A 16,787-nucleotide genomic window follows, 5' to 3' on the forward strand; every position below is an offset into this window, starting at 1 on the left:
ACACGTGTAATTACCTTTCTTTGTGCAGCAGCGCCAGCCTCTCCCGCGGGACCTTCAGCCTCTGGGACAACCGCCGCTTCAGACCTTCCACCGTCTCTTCCACGGGCACAGACAGCTCATACCGGGCCCCGGTGGTCGTGTGAACGAGCACAATCATGGACGGCTCGCTCTGAACGGCGTCGCAGGCTGGGGGCCCCCGGCTGCAGCTCCTGGGGGTAGGTTGGTCCATTCGATTACCTAGAGTTTTTTTTTTAAAGGTGGGGGTGGGTGGGGAAGACAAGGAGACACGGATCAGACAAAAGGAGCGTTTCCCGCCGCCTCGGCGTTTCCACGAGAAACCGGAGCGACTCCGCTTCGAGCGTTCACACGAGGGGCCCTAGGGACGCCGGAGTAAATCCAAGTGCAAGCTTTCCAGACGTCCTCCGCTCCGCTTTCTCTCTGCCCCTCCCTCCCTCTCCCCGCCGCCGCTCGCGTGCAAAGATCGCGGAAGGAGGCGGCGTCCTTTGTCCTCCTCCCCCAAAACTCACGCTCCTCAATTCTCCCCTCCCCCTTCTTCTTAAGAGACAATGGGAAGGCGACTTTGTAAAACACACACACACACACGCACAAAACCAAGCCTGCCTCCTGGTTGAAATACAGGAGAGTTAAAAAGAATTTTTTAAAAAGATATATATTTTTTCCTTCCGCCCCACCTTAGGCTCGAACCCGCGGCCACACAGACGGAGCAGCGAAGCAGCCGCCGCCGCAGCCGCCGCCGCCAGGGCTGCCGCTGCTCCTGCTGCTCCCGAGGTCTGGCGTGAAACTAACCAGCGCAGAAGAAAGGAGGGGAGATGAAAGAGGGGGAAGGAAGAGCCAGAATGAGAAGGGGGCGGGGCGGCTGGGAGCGAAAGTTATAATGTATCAACGTTCCAAACGGGGGAGGAACCTCTCTCCCCTCCCCATTCATTCTTTTCTCTCTCTGCCCCGCCGCTGCCAATCCCAGCCCTCCGAACGCCGAGACGCCAGCGCGGCGGGCCAATGGCGGCCGGCTGCTGGCTCTCCCCCACGTGGAAAAGGAGACCGGATGCCTCGCGCACCCAGCGCCATCAAGCCATAGTGGGAGGGGCCTTTGGGTGGCAAGATGGAGTTTTTAACCCCCCCTTTCTCCGCCCACACGCCTTTTTTTCGAGGGAGGGGTAGAGCCGGCCCCAGTATTTCCTCCCCCGCCCCGCTCTTTTTTTTTTTAAAGGGCCATTCATAATATATTATTCCTACAACAAAGAGCATTATTAAAGAATGAGACGTGTGTGAGAGATTGTACTGTGTGTGTATATATGTAAGCCCAAATGGTGAGGAAATGGTGAGGATGTAATTGCAAGGAGGCAGGCAGGTTGGTCTTTTTTGTCGTAATTAATTTTTTTAAAAGAAAAATAGTGGGGTTTTCTTTTTTTAAGGGAAGGGTTGGAGCCCTGAGACACACAAAGAGCTTCATATGAAGAGTGGTATATAAATGTAATAAGTAATGATGGTGATGGTATTAATAAGCAATGATAATAATGTATCTGGATACAACCAGATACATTATTATCATTGTATCAAGATACAATATTGTATCACGTTTTTAAAGATTTAGGATAGCTTTTCTTGCCTACGACCAGTCCAGTACATATTATTATGTTATTATCAGTTAGTTTGTTACTATTATTAACAATACTATTTGTACATCGCTAATTGGACCAAGAGCCCCGCAAAGAGGTGAACGAGGTATCAAAATACAAAACAGTATCTATATCAAAAAGCACAAACTAGGTGGACTAGGTACCTGGAAACTCAAAAACTAGAAATATAATTCTCCTTTATTTATTTCTTGTAAACAGGCATTATTTATTGTCTTGATTTATGCAGACCGTGATAATTTAGGAGAGTTGTTTTAAAGTGATGATGATGATTATCATTATCAGGGGAAAATACCTTCCCCATCCCATTTATTTGGGGGAGGAGAAAGTTTGAGTTTTCATAGGGTAGCTTGAAATTCTTCACATGCCTTCCACATACCCTTGAAGTAACTATTTTGAGCAAGTGGTATTTATAATTAGGCTGACGAGGAAAATTCAAAACTGACTCCCCTCCTTCTCATGTCTTCCCATTTCTGTTTCCCTGATGGAGCCTTGCAGAATATTCCCTTGCCCCTGAGACCTGTTCTGAATGAGTATTCGCTGATTAACAGTGCCTCTGAGCATGCACAGAGTTTGTTCTGCTAAACCTCTTGTGCGAATGGCAACATACACAGAAGTCCAGAAGGGAAAAACCGGCTTCCTGGTTGTATCCAGACAGACCCAATCTCTACTCATTATTAAGTAATCCCAAAATACTCCCCCGCAAGAAAATTTATACAACAGCCCTGTGCAGCAGTCCCCCCTGCTTTTGCAGAGTTAATCAGAAATAAATACATCTGTGCCCCACAGAACTGTAGGGACCCAGAGCCATTTTTTAAAAAATTGGATCTATCTCAAGTTAGGTTATACCCGGAATAAACCCAACAGAAATTAATGGACCTCCATGGTCCAAATTAATGGCCTACTCTGGTTTAAAATTGGTTGGATACAACCTTAAGGTGAAAACTCTCTTTTCACAAGGGACATGTGTCTAGCAAGCTAGAGGCTTGAACTCCCTCATGGAAGCACGGTGAAATATGATAAACAAAGGATGAATTGGAGCATGCACAGAGCACCACAGAAATAGGAACGTAGAAGGCAGGCTGTTGGTCTATCAAGCTCAGCATTGTCTACTACACTGAATGGCAGCGGCTGCCCAGGGTTTCAAGGAAGGAAACTATGGCTGCAGATGTGAGGGACTCAACCTGCAGCAGTAATAATAATAATAATAATAATAATAATAATAATAATAATTTTATTCCCTATCCATCTGAAAAGCAGGTTCTCTACCAATTATTGCCCTCTTGCTTACCCTTTATGTTGGTGTAGGAAAAGTCTATGTGTGCAATTCTGCAGAACATTATTATTATTATTATTATTATTATTATTATTATTATTATTAAATGATGCTTGCATTGGCATCCCTCCTGGTGTCTCTTTTGTGATTAGTTGCATTTCTACCCCCTCTAAGAGCCTCAAGGCAGCAAACACAGCTCTCCACCCTACCCTTTACCTGTACCACAACTCTATAAGGTAGGTTAGGAGCAGAGAGAGAGGCAAGCAGGCAGGCAGCAGAACTGGCCCAAAGCCACCCAGTGAGCTTCCTGGCTTAAGAGGGGTCCAAATTCAGCTCTCCTCTGGTTCCCATCTAACGCTCTAACCACTATGCCACATTGCCTTGCTGCAGAGGCCGGGCTGTCAGAGCAAGGAGTCAGCGCTGTTATTCCCTGAAGCTGGGAGGGGTTGTTGCCTTCGTCCATCAGCGCTACAATTCAAAATGTCTTTATAGGATTCATGGAAGGAAACCACGAGGTCATCCAGTCTGACCCACCGCCGGCTAGAGGTAAAATTAATCCAGCAGGGGGTTCCTTCTGAATCTAGGCCCCACACAGACAATAGTGAGCCAAATAGACCAACAGTCAGACTCCTTATGAAGCAGCTTCTTGAGGCTTGAGAGGTACATTCCAAAATCTCTCCAGAGCAGATGGGCCTGTGCTCATTCCATCCCTCTCAAAGAAAGCATGTTTCTAGTCCTTTTGAGAGTTATACCTGTGCAGCACCCAGCAAATTCACTGAATGTAGCAAAGGGGATACATTAGATTTATGGAAGGAAGGAAGCAGGCGTTTCTAGAATAAACTACCAAGGGAGATGCGTTAGCTGCCTAGCCAATAATGCCAGATTAATCAACGAGCAAAATTCTATATTAGACGTACTTATCGGGTAGGTTGCAGCCAACGCTAAGCTGTACAGAAAATGGTAAATTGGCTTAGTGGTTAGGGCTAACAGCCAGGGAAAATGACTCTGTATGTCCTCAGAGGCACTCCTGACCAGCCAGCACGATTGATGGAGGCGCACATGAATTGTTGGTAGATCTGGCTATTTCGTTTGTGGGTTTGGGGTGTTTTGTCACCAGTGCAATCAAATCGGCCTAGTAGCTCTGCAGTTGCTGAGCTGAGATGCCCAAAGGAGCTCAACGCGGGGGTTCTTTTGCTGGGACTAAATGGTGTAGGGAACAGGCAAGCTTTGACGGTTTCACAGGGCTCTTTGCCACCAGCGCTCTGTTAATACCCGCAAGCTTGCACCTCTCCTTGGCCAAACCAGGCTGCTCTGCATCAAGAAATACCTCATCATCTTAACTTTCCTGTTCAGGGGCAGAAAGAGGTGCTTCATTCTGAGTCAAATCAACAGTCCATTGAGCTCAGTATTGCCCGCAATGACTGGCAGCAGCTCTCCAGGGTTTCAGGCCCGGGGGGGGGGATTCCTAGCCCTACCTGGAGATGCAGCAAGTAATCAAGACTCTAGTCCTCATTAAATCAGAAGTTGATTTAAATAGGAGCGTACTGATGCTGAAGCTCGATGACGGCAGCATTGAGCTTCAGTGACCAACAGCACGGATGAGGAGACAGGGTGGGGGTCTTCGTAGCCCTACCCGAGGGGTTAACCTTCTGCATGCAAAGCAGCTGCTCTGAGCTACGACCCTTCCCAAATAGGGGTACAGGGACCTGTCTTATACTGAATCAGACCACAGGTCCATCTATTCTAGCTCAATATTGCTTACAGTGACTCAGAGTTATAAATTCCTCAGGCGCCAGGCAAATTTTGCAACTGGCGCGGCTCCGATTGCAACCATGCAGAGATCTCTGGGTGCCAGGTTGGGGAGTGACATCTCCAGCTTCCTTTGCTGCAGTTATCTCCCACCTTTTTTCTCCAAGGAGAACAGGGTTCGCTCCCCTCCTCACTTAATCCCCACAACGACCCTAAGAGGTAGGCTAAGAGGGTGCGGGTGACTCTAAGTTCACCCAGTGAGCTTCCTAGCTGAGTGAGGATTCGAACCCTGATCTCCCAGGTCCTAGTCTGACATTCTAACCACTACACCCCGCTGGCTTCCTAGAGCACATCTGCTGTGGGGCAGCTCTATAAATTACAGGTAAATAAATAGGGGGGAAGCAAAATGTCCCTTAGAGAAGGACCTGAAATATTTTCCTTGAATCTCTTTTATTCTGGATTGTTTAATTTGATGTTCTCATGTGCTGCAAATGGCTTTGAGATTCCCTCCCCTTTGAAATATACATCAAATGAATAATAATAATAATAATAATAATAATAATAATAATAATATCCATGGAGGGGGGGAATGGCGCCTCGAGATTCCATTGTGGCAACCATAACCTCCGTTTAACGTACCATTTGGCAATTAGCATATATAGCTGAGTTTCTAACACTGTCTGGGGCTGATGGGGACGTAGGAAACTGCCTTTTGCTACATGAGACCACTGGCTCAGAATTGCCTACAATGACTGGCAAAACCTCTCCAAGGTTTCGGGTTTATCCAGTGGGTTTGGATAAAATTCCAGCTCCAGCCCACCTCTGGGAAGGGAATGTGGCTTTTCTGCGGTGCAAGGACATTTTCTTCACAGCTTCCTGGATTAAGGGTCTAAGAGCCCTGGTTGGAAAGAGGCAGAATTCTCTGAAAGGGATTTCGAAGAGTTGCGGGAGAAAGGGCCTTGGATCGGAGGACAAAGGCAGAGAACGGGAGGCCCCATCTGGGCTAAGCACAGAAAACCAGCGTTCTGCCACTTTAAACAGGGCTTCTCCCCGAGAATCCTGGGAAGTGTAGTTTGCTAGGGCTGCTCAGAGCCCTTAGGTGACCCTCTGGTCCTCTCAAGAGAGTCATGGTTCCCAGAGTTCCCTGGGAAACAGGAGGAATTGTCAATCAGTGCTGAGAACTGCTCTGGAAGGGAACAGGGGTGTCTCCTAACAGCTCCCAGCATCCTTAACAAACTACACTTCCCAGAATTCTTTGAAGGGGGGACCATGGCTGTATTCATACCATATGATACCACTTTAAATAGTCAAGAATTTTGAGAGATGCCATTTGTTAAGGGCACCAAGAGGTTTTTGTTTTTTGAGGGGGGTCGCCGTACTCTCCCTCCCAGAGCTATGATTCCCAGAATTGTGGGAACTGGGAGGGGAATGGTGTGTGTGTGTGTGTGTGTGTGTGTGTGTGTGTGTGTGTGTGCGCACCCACCCTAAGCCAGGCTTCCTCAACCTCAACCTCGGCCCTCCAGATGTTTTGAGACTAAAATTCCCATCATCCCTGACCACTCGTCCTGCTAGCTAGGGATCATGGGAGTTGTAGGCCAAAAAACATCTGGTGGGCCGAGGTTGAGGAAGCCTGCCCTAAGCAAACTACAGCTCCCAGAATGATTTGCGGGGACTGTTTAAAATGTTACGATAACCGCTTTAAACACATAGTGCAGATGAGCCCCGGGGGTCTTACCGTAGATAAGACGGCAGCCTGCCCCGCCCCCCTTCAAGCTCTGCAGACGGCCAGGATAACAGAGCTTGGAGTGATCTAGAGATAACTGGAACAATTTTACCAGCAGGGGGGATATTATTCTCTGGGAAAGGTGGGTTTTGGTGGGAGAGAAAAAAACGCAAGCAGCCAGATGACGAGGAACCCCTACGAAGCAATGTCATCTATAATCTGACACCCACAGGTTTAAATCTGGGGTCCTTTGAGGTCGTGACGCACAGTGATGGGAGAAATCTCGTGGTTGTTTCCAACGCTCCCTTCTTCTTCTTTTGGGGAAGCTTATGAAGCTGCTGAAGGGTGGCCTGATCCTGTCCGTGCTGAGTAAACCCCTGAGGGCGACGGCATTATTCCGCTCTGTTGTCTTATTGTCAGATCAGGGGACCTGATCTGGAGTGGCTCTGGATTGAGCCAGCAAAACAAGGGCACCCCCTGGTGGGGAAAGGGGAGATTAAAAGGCCCCAGGAACAATAGGTGCATTTGGGGGATGGGGTTAAGGCATATTTGGGGGTGGGGGGAGTCAGGAGGGGTGGCCGGGCCAAAGGGCTGAAATCCCCTCCATCTTGGGCAATCTGTGCCCAGTCCCAGAATTAAAAAGGGGGGGGCTGTATGTCAGCTGGAGAGATTTTCATAAGCAAAACAATACATCTCTGACCCATATATATTTATATTTTAAAACAAATAATGTTCCTTCTCTCCCCCCCCCTTTGACCTGCTTTTCAGAGGGAGGTAGATTTTTAAAAGATCCAAAGTATCCAAGTCATATATCTAATTCCTACTTATGGATTTAAATTGACGGGCATGGCTGGCTTAGGTCCTTTAATTTCAACGGGGCCTAACTCTGCGTATTGGGGTTTAACACGTAGCGAGTGCCCTTTGTGGAAGAGGCTGCAAGGGGTTTGGGAGAAAGGCTCTTTTCAGTCCAAAGCAGGCTCAGCCGGGCAAAAGGAAGAGGGGCATGTGCAGAGTGCCGTTTGCTGCTAGGGAAAGGGGGCGAGGAGCCCGACAAATAATTCCGGGAACTGTAGTTTGCTCCGCCACCAAGCCTCAACCCCCAGCACCCTTGAACTACAGTTCCCATGATTCTTTGTATGGAGAGTGCTTTAAATAGGCATTGAATGTGCTTTAAATGTGGGGTGCAGATCTGCAGGGCAGGCGAGAGAGCGAGAGCGAGAGAGAGAGAGAGAGCGAGAGAGAGATCCTTATTAAGCAAAACAAAGGGAAGCAGGAGAATTATGGGATGCACACTGTCACCGCTGGAAGGCGTGTAAAAAGTTAAGGGGAAAACACAAGCACCTGGAAATGCCACCCCTCTCCCCATGGGAGAGTGCTTTCTTACACATGGTCCTTCCTACCTCACAGGAACAGAAGGCTGCCGGGTGAGAAATACCTCCTAGCCATTCTAGAGACAATCCCATTGCCCCCAACTTTGGCCCAGTAAGCCTGAGGTCCTAGCAAGCTGCGAGTGCCACACTCAGCTTCCTTGGAAGATTGTCACCTCTTTGGCCTAAGAGCAAGCGAGCAAGCTTCTGGGTCCCACCAGGCTCTTTGTCCTTCTCTGACGAGGAGTCCCCTGCCACCCGGAAGCTTGTGACGCCTGGCAAAAGAGGGCCATGCCAGCCCCAGCTTTGCCAGCAGCGTCCCTCGCACTACGAGGGAGCTGCACGAAGGACCTTCCGTGAAACGCAAGAGCACCATCGCGGCTTTCGGCCCCCCTATGCTCGAGGTGTGCGTAGGTCCAAAAGTGGTGAGGGAGGAGGGTGCCCCATGCTGTCCTCCCCAACAGCTTCTGCCAATCGCACAGGGCGTTTGGAGGGGGGGGATAAAATAAAACGAACCTGAGTGCCCGAATGACACATTCTTGGCTCGCCCACTCGCCTCGCCAGCCTCCTTTCTTAACCAAAGGCGCAGGGAAAGATTTATGCGATACCTCCCACCTCCAAACGTCCTCGGAGCAGATCCCAGCCTCCAGCCTCTCCTCTTTCTCTCACAGAGGTTATTAGATAAGGGAGTACTCTGGCATCTCTCTTGTCTCCGCTGCTACTGCTGCTTATTTCAGCAGGGAGAGGAAACCGGGTGCCTCAGTGGAACAGGTGTGTGAAATGGGCCCAATAGGCTCACGAAACAGGCAATCGCAAGGGTTGCCTGAAACAATAAGAGAGCCATTGCGGTGTAGTGGTTAGGCTGGGAGAGACCAGGTTGGCCTTGGGGGGGGGGGTGGAGCAGCCGCTGCCTCTCAGCCTGACCCACCTAACAGGGTTGTTGTGGAGATCAAATGAGCGCTGGGAAAGACTGGGAAAGAACACACACACACACACACACACACACACACACACACACACACACACACGGCCAAGGCTATTCTCCACCACTATCCAAACACAGGCCTAGTTTTCTTGCAGGCTTCCGAATACCCGCAGAGTGCATTTGGCCAGGGAGCAAACAATGGCAGTTCTCCGGCGGCCTGGGGTTCAAAGTGCAGGGTGCTTAGGTTAGCCAGGTGGGGGTTGGGTCCCTGCCCCTTTCCAGAACCGAAATTAAGGTGCTGCCAGACTCTGTGTGGGTTCTCCGCCCCTCCCCCCCCGACAGATGATTTCAGGAACCCCTCCTGGAAGTGGCGCCCTCGAGGGCTTGTGTCCTTGGAGGCTAAAGTAGCCCCCCCTTTGATCGGGTCATGGAAATGCGGGGTGGGAAGAGGAAGGGGGGGAATGGGAGAGCAGCTGAATGGGCAGCGTTAACAATGAGAGGGGGTGGGAGACACACGGGGAGGAATACCTACGTGGGCAGAATGCAGTATGTTTGCGTGGCTCCTCCGTCTCCCCAGTTTTGGGCAAAGCAAAAAAAACCCAAAAACCACAACCACAAACCCCACAGCTGAATCGAGCAATGGAAGATGCCCTTCCGTCTTGAAAAATAAGCCAGTTAAGATTACGGACTACAGTTTCCAGATCTAATTTTTTAAAAGTGGTTTTCTCCCCCTCCCCCCGTTTCATGGATTTATAATTTAAGGCACAAATTTGCCTTCCATTCCCTTCGGACGTAGATGGACAGATAACTCCATGGAAAGAGAGAGGAGAGAGGCGGTGTTATAACAAACCACCCTCTCCCTCCCCTCCAAAATGAAGAAAACACCCACCCGCACAAACCCAAAAATTGTTTAAATAATTTTGCAGTTTGGGCTTCCTGAGAGACAGCCGTGCGCGCGTGTATTAAGCCTCTAGCCCTCAAGGAATGGAGCTTAGGCTGGGCTGTATTCAGAAAGCTAAAGGGCAAAAGGGTATCTTTTTTCCCCGCGCCCCCGACAGATCCTTCAGACCTTATTATTTCTCTCGCCCCCCCCCCCGGCCTCCCACCCCGGAATTTGGCTGAGTCTCTTATCCACAAGAACAGAAGATTATTCTTGAGGAGTCTCTGGCTCTCGCCTCTCTCTAACACGGCAAGGGCGGGGAGGGGGGGGGGGACTCGGATGTAAAAGAAAGGAGCTTTTGATGAATGGTGTGAATCTCCTTCCTGCCTTCCTCCGCAAGAGGCCCCCCCCCCCAAATAACAGGGTATTCCTTCGGAGAGCCTTCCCAATAACCCGGTGGAATTTATTTATAAAGGGGGAGCAGAGAGAGAGAGAGAGAGAGAGAGAGAGAGAGAGAGAGAGAGAGAGAGAGAGAGAGAATGCAAAGATCCATTTGGCTGCTAGTTCGTGGGACTTCAGGAGGCCCGATCTGAGGCTTTCCCCCCGCTTACTCCGAAGTAAGCTCCACGGTGGCGCGCGCTTCGCTTGCTTACTCTCTCTGAAGCAAGTCTCATGGGTTACGTGTGTGTGTGAATTGACCCTCTCTGTGTGTGCTTGTAAGGCAGACGTGTGTGTGTGTGTGTGTGTGTGTGTGTGTAAGAGAGAGAGAGAGAGAGAGAGAGAGAGAGAGACCCGTGTGTACATGAAACAGACGGGCGTTCGTTTACAGTAGACCCGTGTGAGTCTGTTCAAGGGCTGCTGCCTCTTGGATTTGGGTGACTGTCCAGGCTTGTGTGGGTGTTTGTTTCTGGCTGTGACCTTGTTTGTTTCTGGCTGTGACCTTTCACCTAGAAGTGTGAGTCAGGAAGTTCAGGTGATTAGCTGTGGGCGGAGCTAGTCAGAGCTTGGAGTGCAGTGACTGAGGAAGGAGCAGAAGGTGAGCTGAGCTTGGGAGACACTCTGTAGGTTTTGTGGTTTTGTCTTTTGGGGCTGTGTGTGAGTAAGTTTGTGTGCTTATTTGTTTTCTTACTTGTTTGTGTGCTTGTGCTGGTTTTCTAGGGCTGCTGCCTCTTGGATTTGGGTGACTGTCCAGGCTTGTGTGGGTGTTTGTTTCTGGCTGTGACCTTGTTTGTTTCTGGCTGTGACCTTTCACCTAGAAGTGTGAGTCAGGAAGTTCAGGTGATTAGCTGTGGGCGGAGCTAGTCAGAGCTTGGAGTGCAGTGACTGAGGAAGGAGCAGAAGGTGAGCTGAGCTTGGGAGACACTCTGTAGGTTTTGTGGTTTTGTCTTTTGGGGCTGTGTGTGAGTAAGTTTGTGTGCTTATTTGTTTTCTTACTTGTTTGTGTGCTTGTGCTGGTTTTCTAGGGCTGCTGCCTCTTGGATTTGGGTGACTGTCCAGGCTTGTGTGGGTGTTTGTTTCTGGCTGTGACCTTGTTTGTTTCTGGCTGTGACCTTTCACCTAGAAGTGTGAGTCAGGAAGTTCAGGTGATTAGCTGTGGGCGGAGCTAGTCAGAGCTTGGAGTGCAGCGGCGCGCGCCTATCGGCGCGCGCAGTTTTACCCATCTTTTTGACCTAGGGCAGCAAGTCTCATACGTTTGTTAGGGGGGACCTAGGCCTCTTCCTCTTTCCCCCTTGACCTCAAGGTTTTCAAGATGGAGGTGGAGGGAACAACCATTGTCACCTGCAATTCCTGTGCAATGTTTGTTTTCTTGCCAAAGGATGTGGGTAGCTACACTTGCAACAATTGCAAGTTGGTTGCCCTACTAGAAAACAAGGTTGCCCTTCTGGAAGAGAAGGTGCAGCAGCTTCAGGGGCGTGTATCTACGCTCCAGAGAATTAAAGAGCTGGAGCTTTTCTTGGATGCAGCAGAGCACACTGTCTGCACCAAGGAGGAGACAGGGGATCTCCCTGAGGAGGAGGTCAGTTCCCCAACACAGCAGCCAGATGTATGGAGGAACGTGACTCATAGAAGTAGAAGGCCCAGGGATCGCTCTGAGTGCTTAGAATTAAACAACCGTTTTGAAGTGCTCATGGAAGACGAGGAACAGACTCCACCTGAGGATCTCTCCCTCATCACAGTTGATGAGGAATATGAAGACGAGCAACCAAGTCAGTCCTCTGGAAATATGCAGGTAACCTTGGAAGGGACAGCACATAGAAGAATCCCAACCAAGCCTCTGAAGAGGCGTGTAGTGGTGATTGGGGATTCCCTACTGAGGGGTACAGAAGCAGTGATCTGTGGGCCTGACAAGATGTCTCGAGAGGTGTGCTGTCTACCTGGGGCCAAGATCAAAGATGTAACAGAACGGCTGCAAGGAATAATAAAACCCACCGACAAATACCCCTTCCTTTTGGTGCATGTGGGAACCAATGACACTGCAAGCCATAGCTTACAGAAGATCAAAAATGATTATGAGGCTCTGGGCAGGAAGTTGAAGCAATTAGATGCACAAATTGTCATCTCTTCTGTCCTCCCAGTTGAACGACATGGCCCAGGGAGAGAGGGAAAAATAGGGGAAGTGAACAACTGGCTTCGCAAATGGTGCAAACAGGAACGGTTTGGATTCCTAGATCACGGTCTGCAGTTTCTTGATGATGGACTTCTGGCAAGTGATGGACTGCACCTCACAAAAGTTGGGAGGAATGTTTTTGCCACAAAACTCAAAAACCTCATCAGGAGGGCTTTAAACTGACTTATGTGGGGGAGGGAGACAGTGGTCCTGAAGGTAGGAGTCTATCAAATGCTGAAGATGATCATCCAAATGTCAAGGACCAAATGGAGCAAGCAGCATGCAGACCTAGTGGTGGGACGAAAATATCCTTAAATAAGAGACATGGGGGAATGATCAACGGTCTTCAATGTCTGTATACTAATGCACAGAGCATGGGAAATAAACAAGATGAACTTGAGCTCTTGGTACAGCAAACTAAATATGACATAATAGGCATCACTGAAACCTGGTGGGATGAGTCTCATGACTGGAATGTAGTAATAGAGGGATACAATCTATTTAAGAGAAATAGACCAAACAGGAAAGGAGGAGGAGTAGCTTTATATGTTAGGGATATGTATACCTGTGAAGAGATCCAGGATTTAAAACTTCAAAGCCAAATTGAGAGTATCTGGGTCAAAATTAAGGGAGAGAAAAACAACAGTGATCTCATTGTGGGAGTTTACTATAGATCCCCAAGCCAAACTGAGGACACAGATGATGCCTTCCTGGAACAGATGGCCAAGCATTCCAAAGGAAGTGAGATAGTAGTAATGGGGGATTTCAACTATCCTGATATTTGTTGGATGTCAAACTCAGCCAAGAGCATAAGGTCGAACAGATTCCTCACTGGCCTTGCAGACAACTTCATTGTCCAGAAAGTGGGAGAAGCAACAAGAGGATCAGCCATTTTAGATCTGGTCCTAACCAATAGTGATGACTTGGTTAGTGGGGTAGAAGTGGCAGGATCATTAGGTGGGAGTGACCATGCTCTTCTGGAGTTTATTATCCAGCGGAAAGGAGCAACCAAGCATACTAAGGTCCAAATTCTAGACTTTAAGAAAGCCGACTTCAGAAAACTTAGGGAAACGCTGGGTGAAATCCCATGGACAGTAATACTAAAAGGGAAGGGAGTTCATGATGGTTGGGAGTTTGTTAAAAGGGAGATATTAAAAGCACAACTTCAGGCAATACCAATGAGACGGAAACATGGAAGGTGCCTAAAGAAGCCAGGCTGGCTATCTAAAGAACTTTTGACTGAGTTAAGATTTAAAAGGGATATGTACAAAAAATGGAAAAGGGGGGAAATCTCCAGAGAGGAATTCAAACATATAGCCAGCACGTGTAGAGACAAAGTCAGAAAAGCTAAAGCACAGAATGAACTCAGGCTCGCCAGAGAGGTTAAAAGCAACAAAAAGGGCTTTTATGGGTATGTCCGTAGCAAAAGGAAAAACAAGGAAACAGTGGGGTCACTCAGAGGAGAAGATGGTGAAATGCAAACAGGGGACAGAGAAAGGGCAGAACTCCTCAATGCCTTCTTTGCCTCAGTCTTCTCCAAGAAAGAAAACAACGCCCGACCTGAAGAATATGGAGCAGATGATTCAGCAGGGGAAACACAGCCCAGAATAAGTAAGGAGGTAGTACAAGAATACTTGGCTAGTTTAGATGTATTCAAGTCTCCAGGGCCAGATGAACTACATCCAAGAGTATTAAAAGAACTGGCAGAGGTGATTTCAGAACCACTGGCAATAATCTTTGAAAATTCCTGGAGAACAGGCGAAGTTCCAGCAGACTGGAGGAGGGCAAATGTTGTCCCTATTTTCAAAAAGGGGAAAAGAGAGGACCCAAACAATTACCGCCCAGTCAGCCTGACATCAATACCAGGAAAGATTCTAGAGCAGATCATTAAGCAAACAGTCTGTGAGCACCTAGAAAGAAACTCTGTGATCACTAAAAGTCAGCATGGGTTCCTGAAAAATAAGTCATGTCAGACTAATCTGATCTCATTTTTTGACAGAATTACAAGCCTGGTAGATGAAGGGAACGCTGTGGATGTAGCCTATCTTGATTTCAGCAAGGCCTTTGACAAGGTGCCCCATGATATTCTTGTAAAGAAGCTGGTAAAATGTGGGCTAGACAATGCTACCATTCAGTGGATTTGTAGCTGGATTACTGACCGAACCCAAAGGGTGCTCATCAATGGCTCCTCCTCATCCTGGAGAGTAGTGACTAGTGGGGTGCCACAGGGTTCTGTCTTGGGCCCAGTCTTGTTCAACATCTTTATCAATGACTTGGATGATGGGCTTGAGGGAATCCTGAGCAAGTTTGCAGATGACACCAAGTTGGGAGGGGTGGCTAACACCCCAGAGGACAGGATCACACTTCAGAATGACCTTAACAGATTAGACAACTGGGCCAAAGCAAACAAGATGAATTTTAACAAGGAGAAATGTAAAGTGCTACACTTGGGCAAAAAAAATGAAAGGCACAGATACAGGATGGGAGACACCTGGCTTGAGAGCAGTACATGTGAAAAGGATCTAGGAGTTTTGGTTGACCACAAACTTGACATGAGTCAGCAGTGTGATGCAGCAGCTAAAAAAGCCAATGCAATTCTGGGCTGCATCAATAGGAGTATAGCATCTAGATCAAGGGAAGTAATAGTACCACTGTATTCTGCTCTGGTCAGACCTCACCTGGAGTATTGTGTCCAGTTCTGGGCACCACAGTTCAAGAAGGATACTGATAAGCTGGAACGTGTCCAGAAGAGGGCAACCAAAATGGTCAAAGGCCTGGAAACGATGCCTTATGAGGAACGGCTTAGGGAGCTGGGTATGTTTAGCCTGGAGAAGAGAAGGTTAAGGGGTGATATGATAACCATGTTCAAATATATAAAAGGATGTCATATAAAGGAGGGAGAAAGGTTGTTTTCTGCTGCTCCAGAGAAGCGGACACGGAGCAACGGATTCAAACTACAAGAAAGAAAATTCCACCTAAACATTAGGAAGAACTTCCTGACAGTAAGAGCTGTTCGGCAGTGGAATTTGCTGCCAAGGAGTGTGGTGGAGTCTCCTTCTTTGGAGGTCTTTAAGCAGAGGCTTGACAGCCATCTGTCAGGAATGCTTTGATGGTGTTTCCTGCTTGGCAGGGGGTTGGACTGGATGGCCCTTGTGGTCTCTTCCAACTCTATGATTCTATGATTCTATGATTCTATGATTCTATGTTCAATAGACAAGTGCGTGCGTAAAAACGCACAACTGCAGTGGCAATTGAAACTCAAACGCTTGACGGATTTCATGGTGGAAAGACTGGTTTTGATTTGTGCCTGCCCCCCACCCCCCCTTCTCCTCACAGAAGCCCAAGCGACAACATGGAAAATGTCAAAGAGATCTTCTGAAATGTGATCCACGGAAAGGAGGCTTGAGCGAGGCCAGACGTTTCCCTGGGAACTCTTTTGTCTGGCCGGTTTGGAGAGGAGCCCCTTTGAGCATTTCCCGTCGAGATGGGGGGTGGGAATGGGTGGGGGAAGGATCTGCCGAAGTGGCGCAGGATTTGACCCCGGAGGAGCAAGAGCCAGGCAGGCACGGACGGACCCCACCGCCCGGGCGTGGGGTGGGGAGAGAGGATCCGATGGAAGCAATCCTTACAGAGAACCCAAACCGCGTCGGGTCATAAAGGGACTCACCAAAATCCGCCAGGAAACGCCTTCTTCGCCGAATCGCTCCCAAAAACGAAATAAAAAAACCCTTCCAGGAAATTTCTCCCCAAAGCGGAAAATTGTATCCTTTGTCTCCAGACGGGTTGGCAGGTCCTCACGTGGCGGGGGAAACCCTTCGGGAGAAGAAAAGATCCTTTCTTGCAGATGTGGCAGAGTGGAAGGGGGAAAAACACACACAAGGTGAATCTCGCTCCTTCCCACTTCAGAGAGGGAGGAAAAATATGTACTGTATTTAATCCTTCTCCAGAGGCGTCGTCCGCTTTGCCTGTGGTGCTCAGCCGAGTCTCTCGCTTCTGCCACCCAGCAGCTCTGCGGTTTTGCTTTCCTTTTTTTTATTAAATGAAATGTTTGGGAGGTGCGCAAAAAGTTTTTATCCCACACAGAACCCAAGGGCTGACAGTCACATTATGCTGGGTGGGGCTTGGGAGAGGGAGGAGGAGGAGGAGGAGGGAGGAGGGAGGAGGAGGGAAAGAATGAGAGAGAGCAAAAAAGTCCTGCTGAGCATTGCAGACTCAGCAGAGGGATTTGCACATTGACGCTGACGCAACACTGAACATAGACGGCCGCTTGCCAGACTCTGGCTGCCACTCTCAATCTCTCTCTCTCTCTCCCTCTCCCTCTCTCTTTCTGGGCCAGTTGCCCATGGCGGCTGCTCAATGCTTCCCACTCAGCGTCCTGCCACAGGCCCCAAAACCAGAGAACCAAACGAGTTGCAAGGGACCCCCAAGGGTCATCCAGCCCAACCCCTTGCAATGCAGGAGGTGCAGCTAAAGAATCCCTCTCTGGCCACACAACCTCTGTTGTCCAAGGAAGGAGAGCTCTCCGCCTTTCAAGGGAGTCTGTTCCACCCTTGAACGGCTCTTATGGGAATCTCATTTCTTGTCAGATTCCATCGGTTTGGGTC

At 48.9% G+C, this 16,787-nt stretch overlaps 1 protein-coding gene across 2 annotated transcripts in view; it reads right to left on the bottom strand.

Moving 5' to 3' along the window:
* The window catches only part of MIDN (midnolin), a 45,285-nt gene extending 29,024 nt beyond the window's left edge, over positions 1–16,261 (bottom strand). The window contains exons 1-2 of one of the 2 annotated variants that reach the window (XM_035118677.3): positions 15,851–16,261; positions 15–237 (exon numbers count right to left, since the gene is read on the bottom strand). In XM_035118677.3, the coding sequence (XP_034974568.3) occupies positions 15–229 (215 nt within the window). In that variant the 5' untranslated portion in view covers positions 230–237; positions 15,851–16,261. Of the gene's footprint in view, positions 1–14; positions 238–692; positions 1,088–15,850 lie in introns of those variants that run through there. The other variant, XM_035118678.3, reaches the window with a different exon arrangement.
* Between the last annotated feature and the right edge of the window lie 526 nt (positions 16,262–16,787).

This window comes from Zootoca vivipara, chromosome 6, assembly GCF_965207765.1.
Source record: "Zootoca vivipara chromosome 6, rZooViv2.hap1.1, whole genome shotgun sequence".
In the NCBI taxonomy this organism is placed as follows: Eukaryota; Metazoa; Chordata; class Lepidosauria; order Squamata; family Lacertidae; genus Zootoca; species Zootoca vivipara.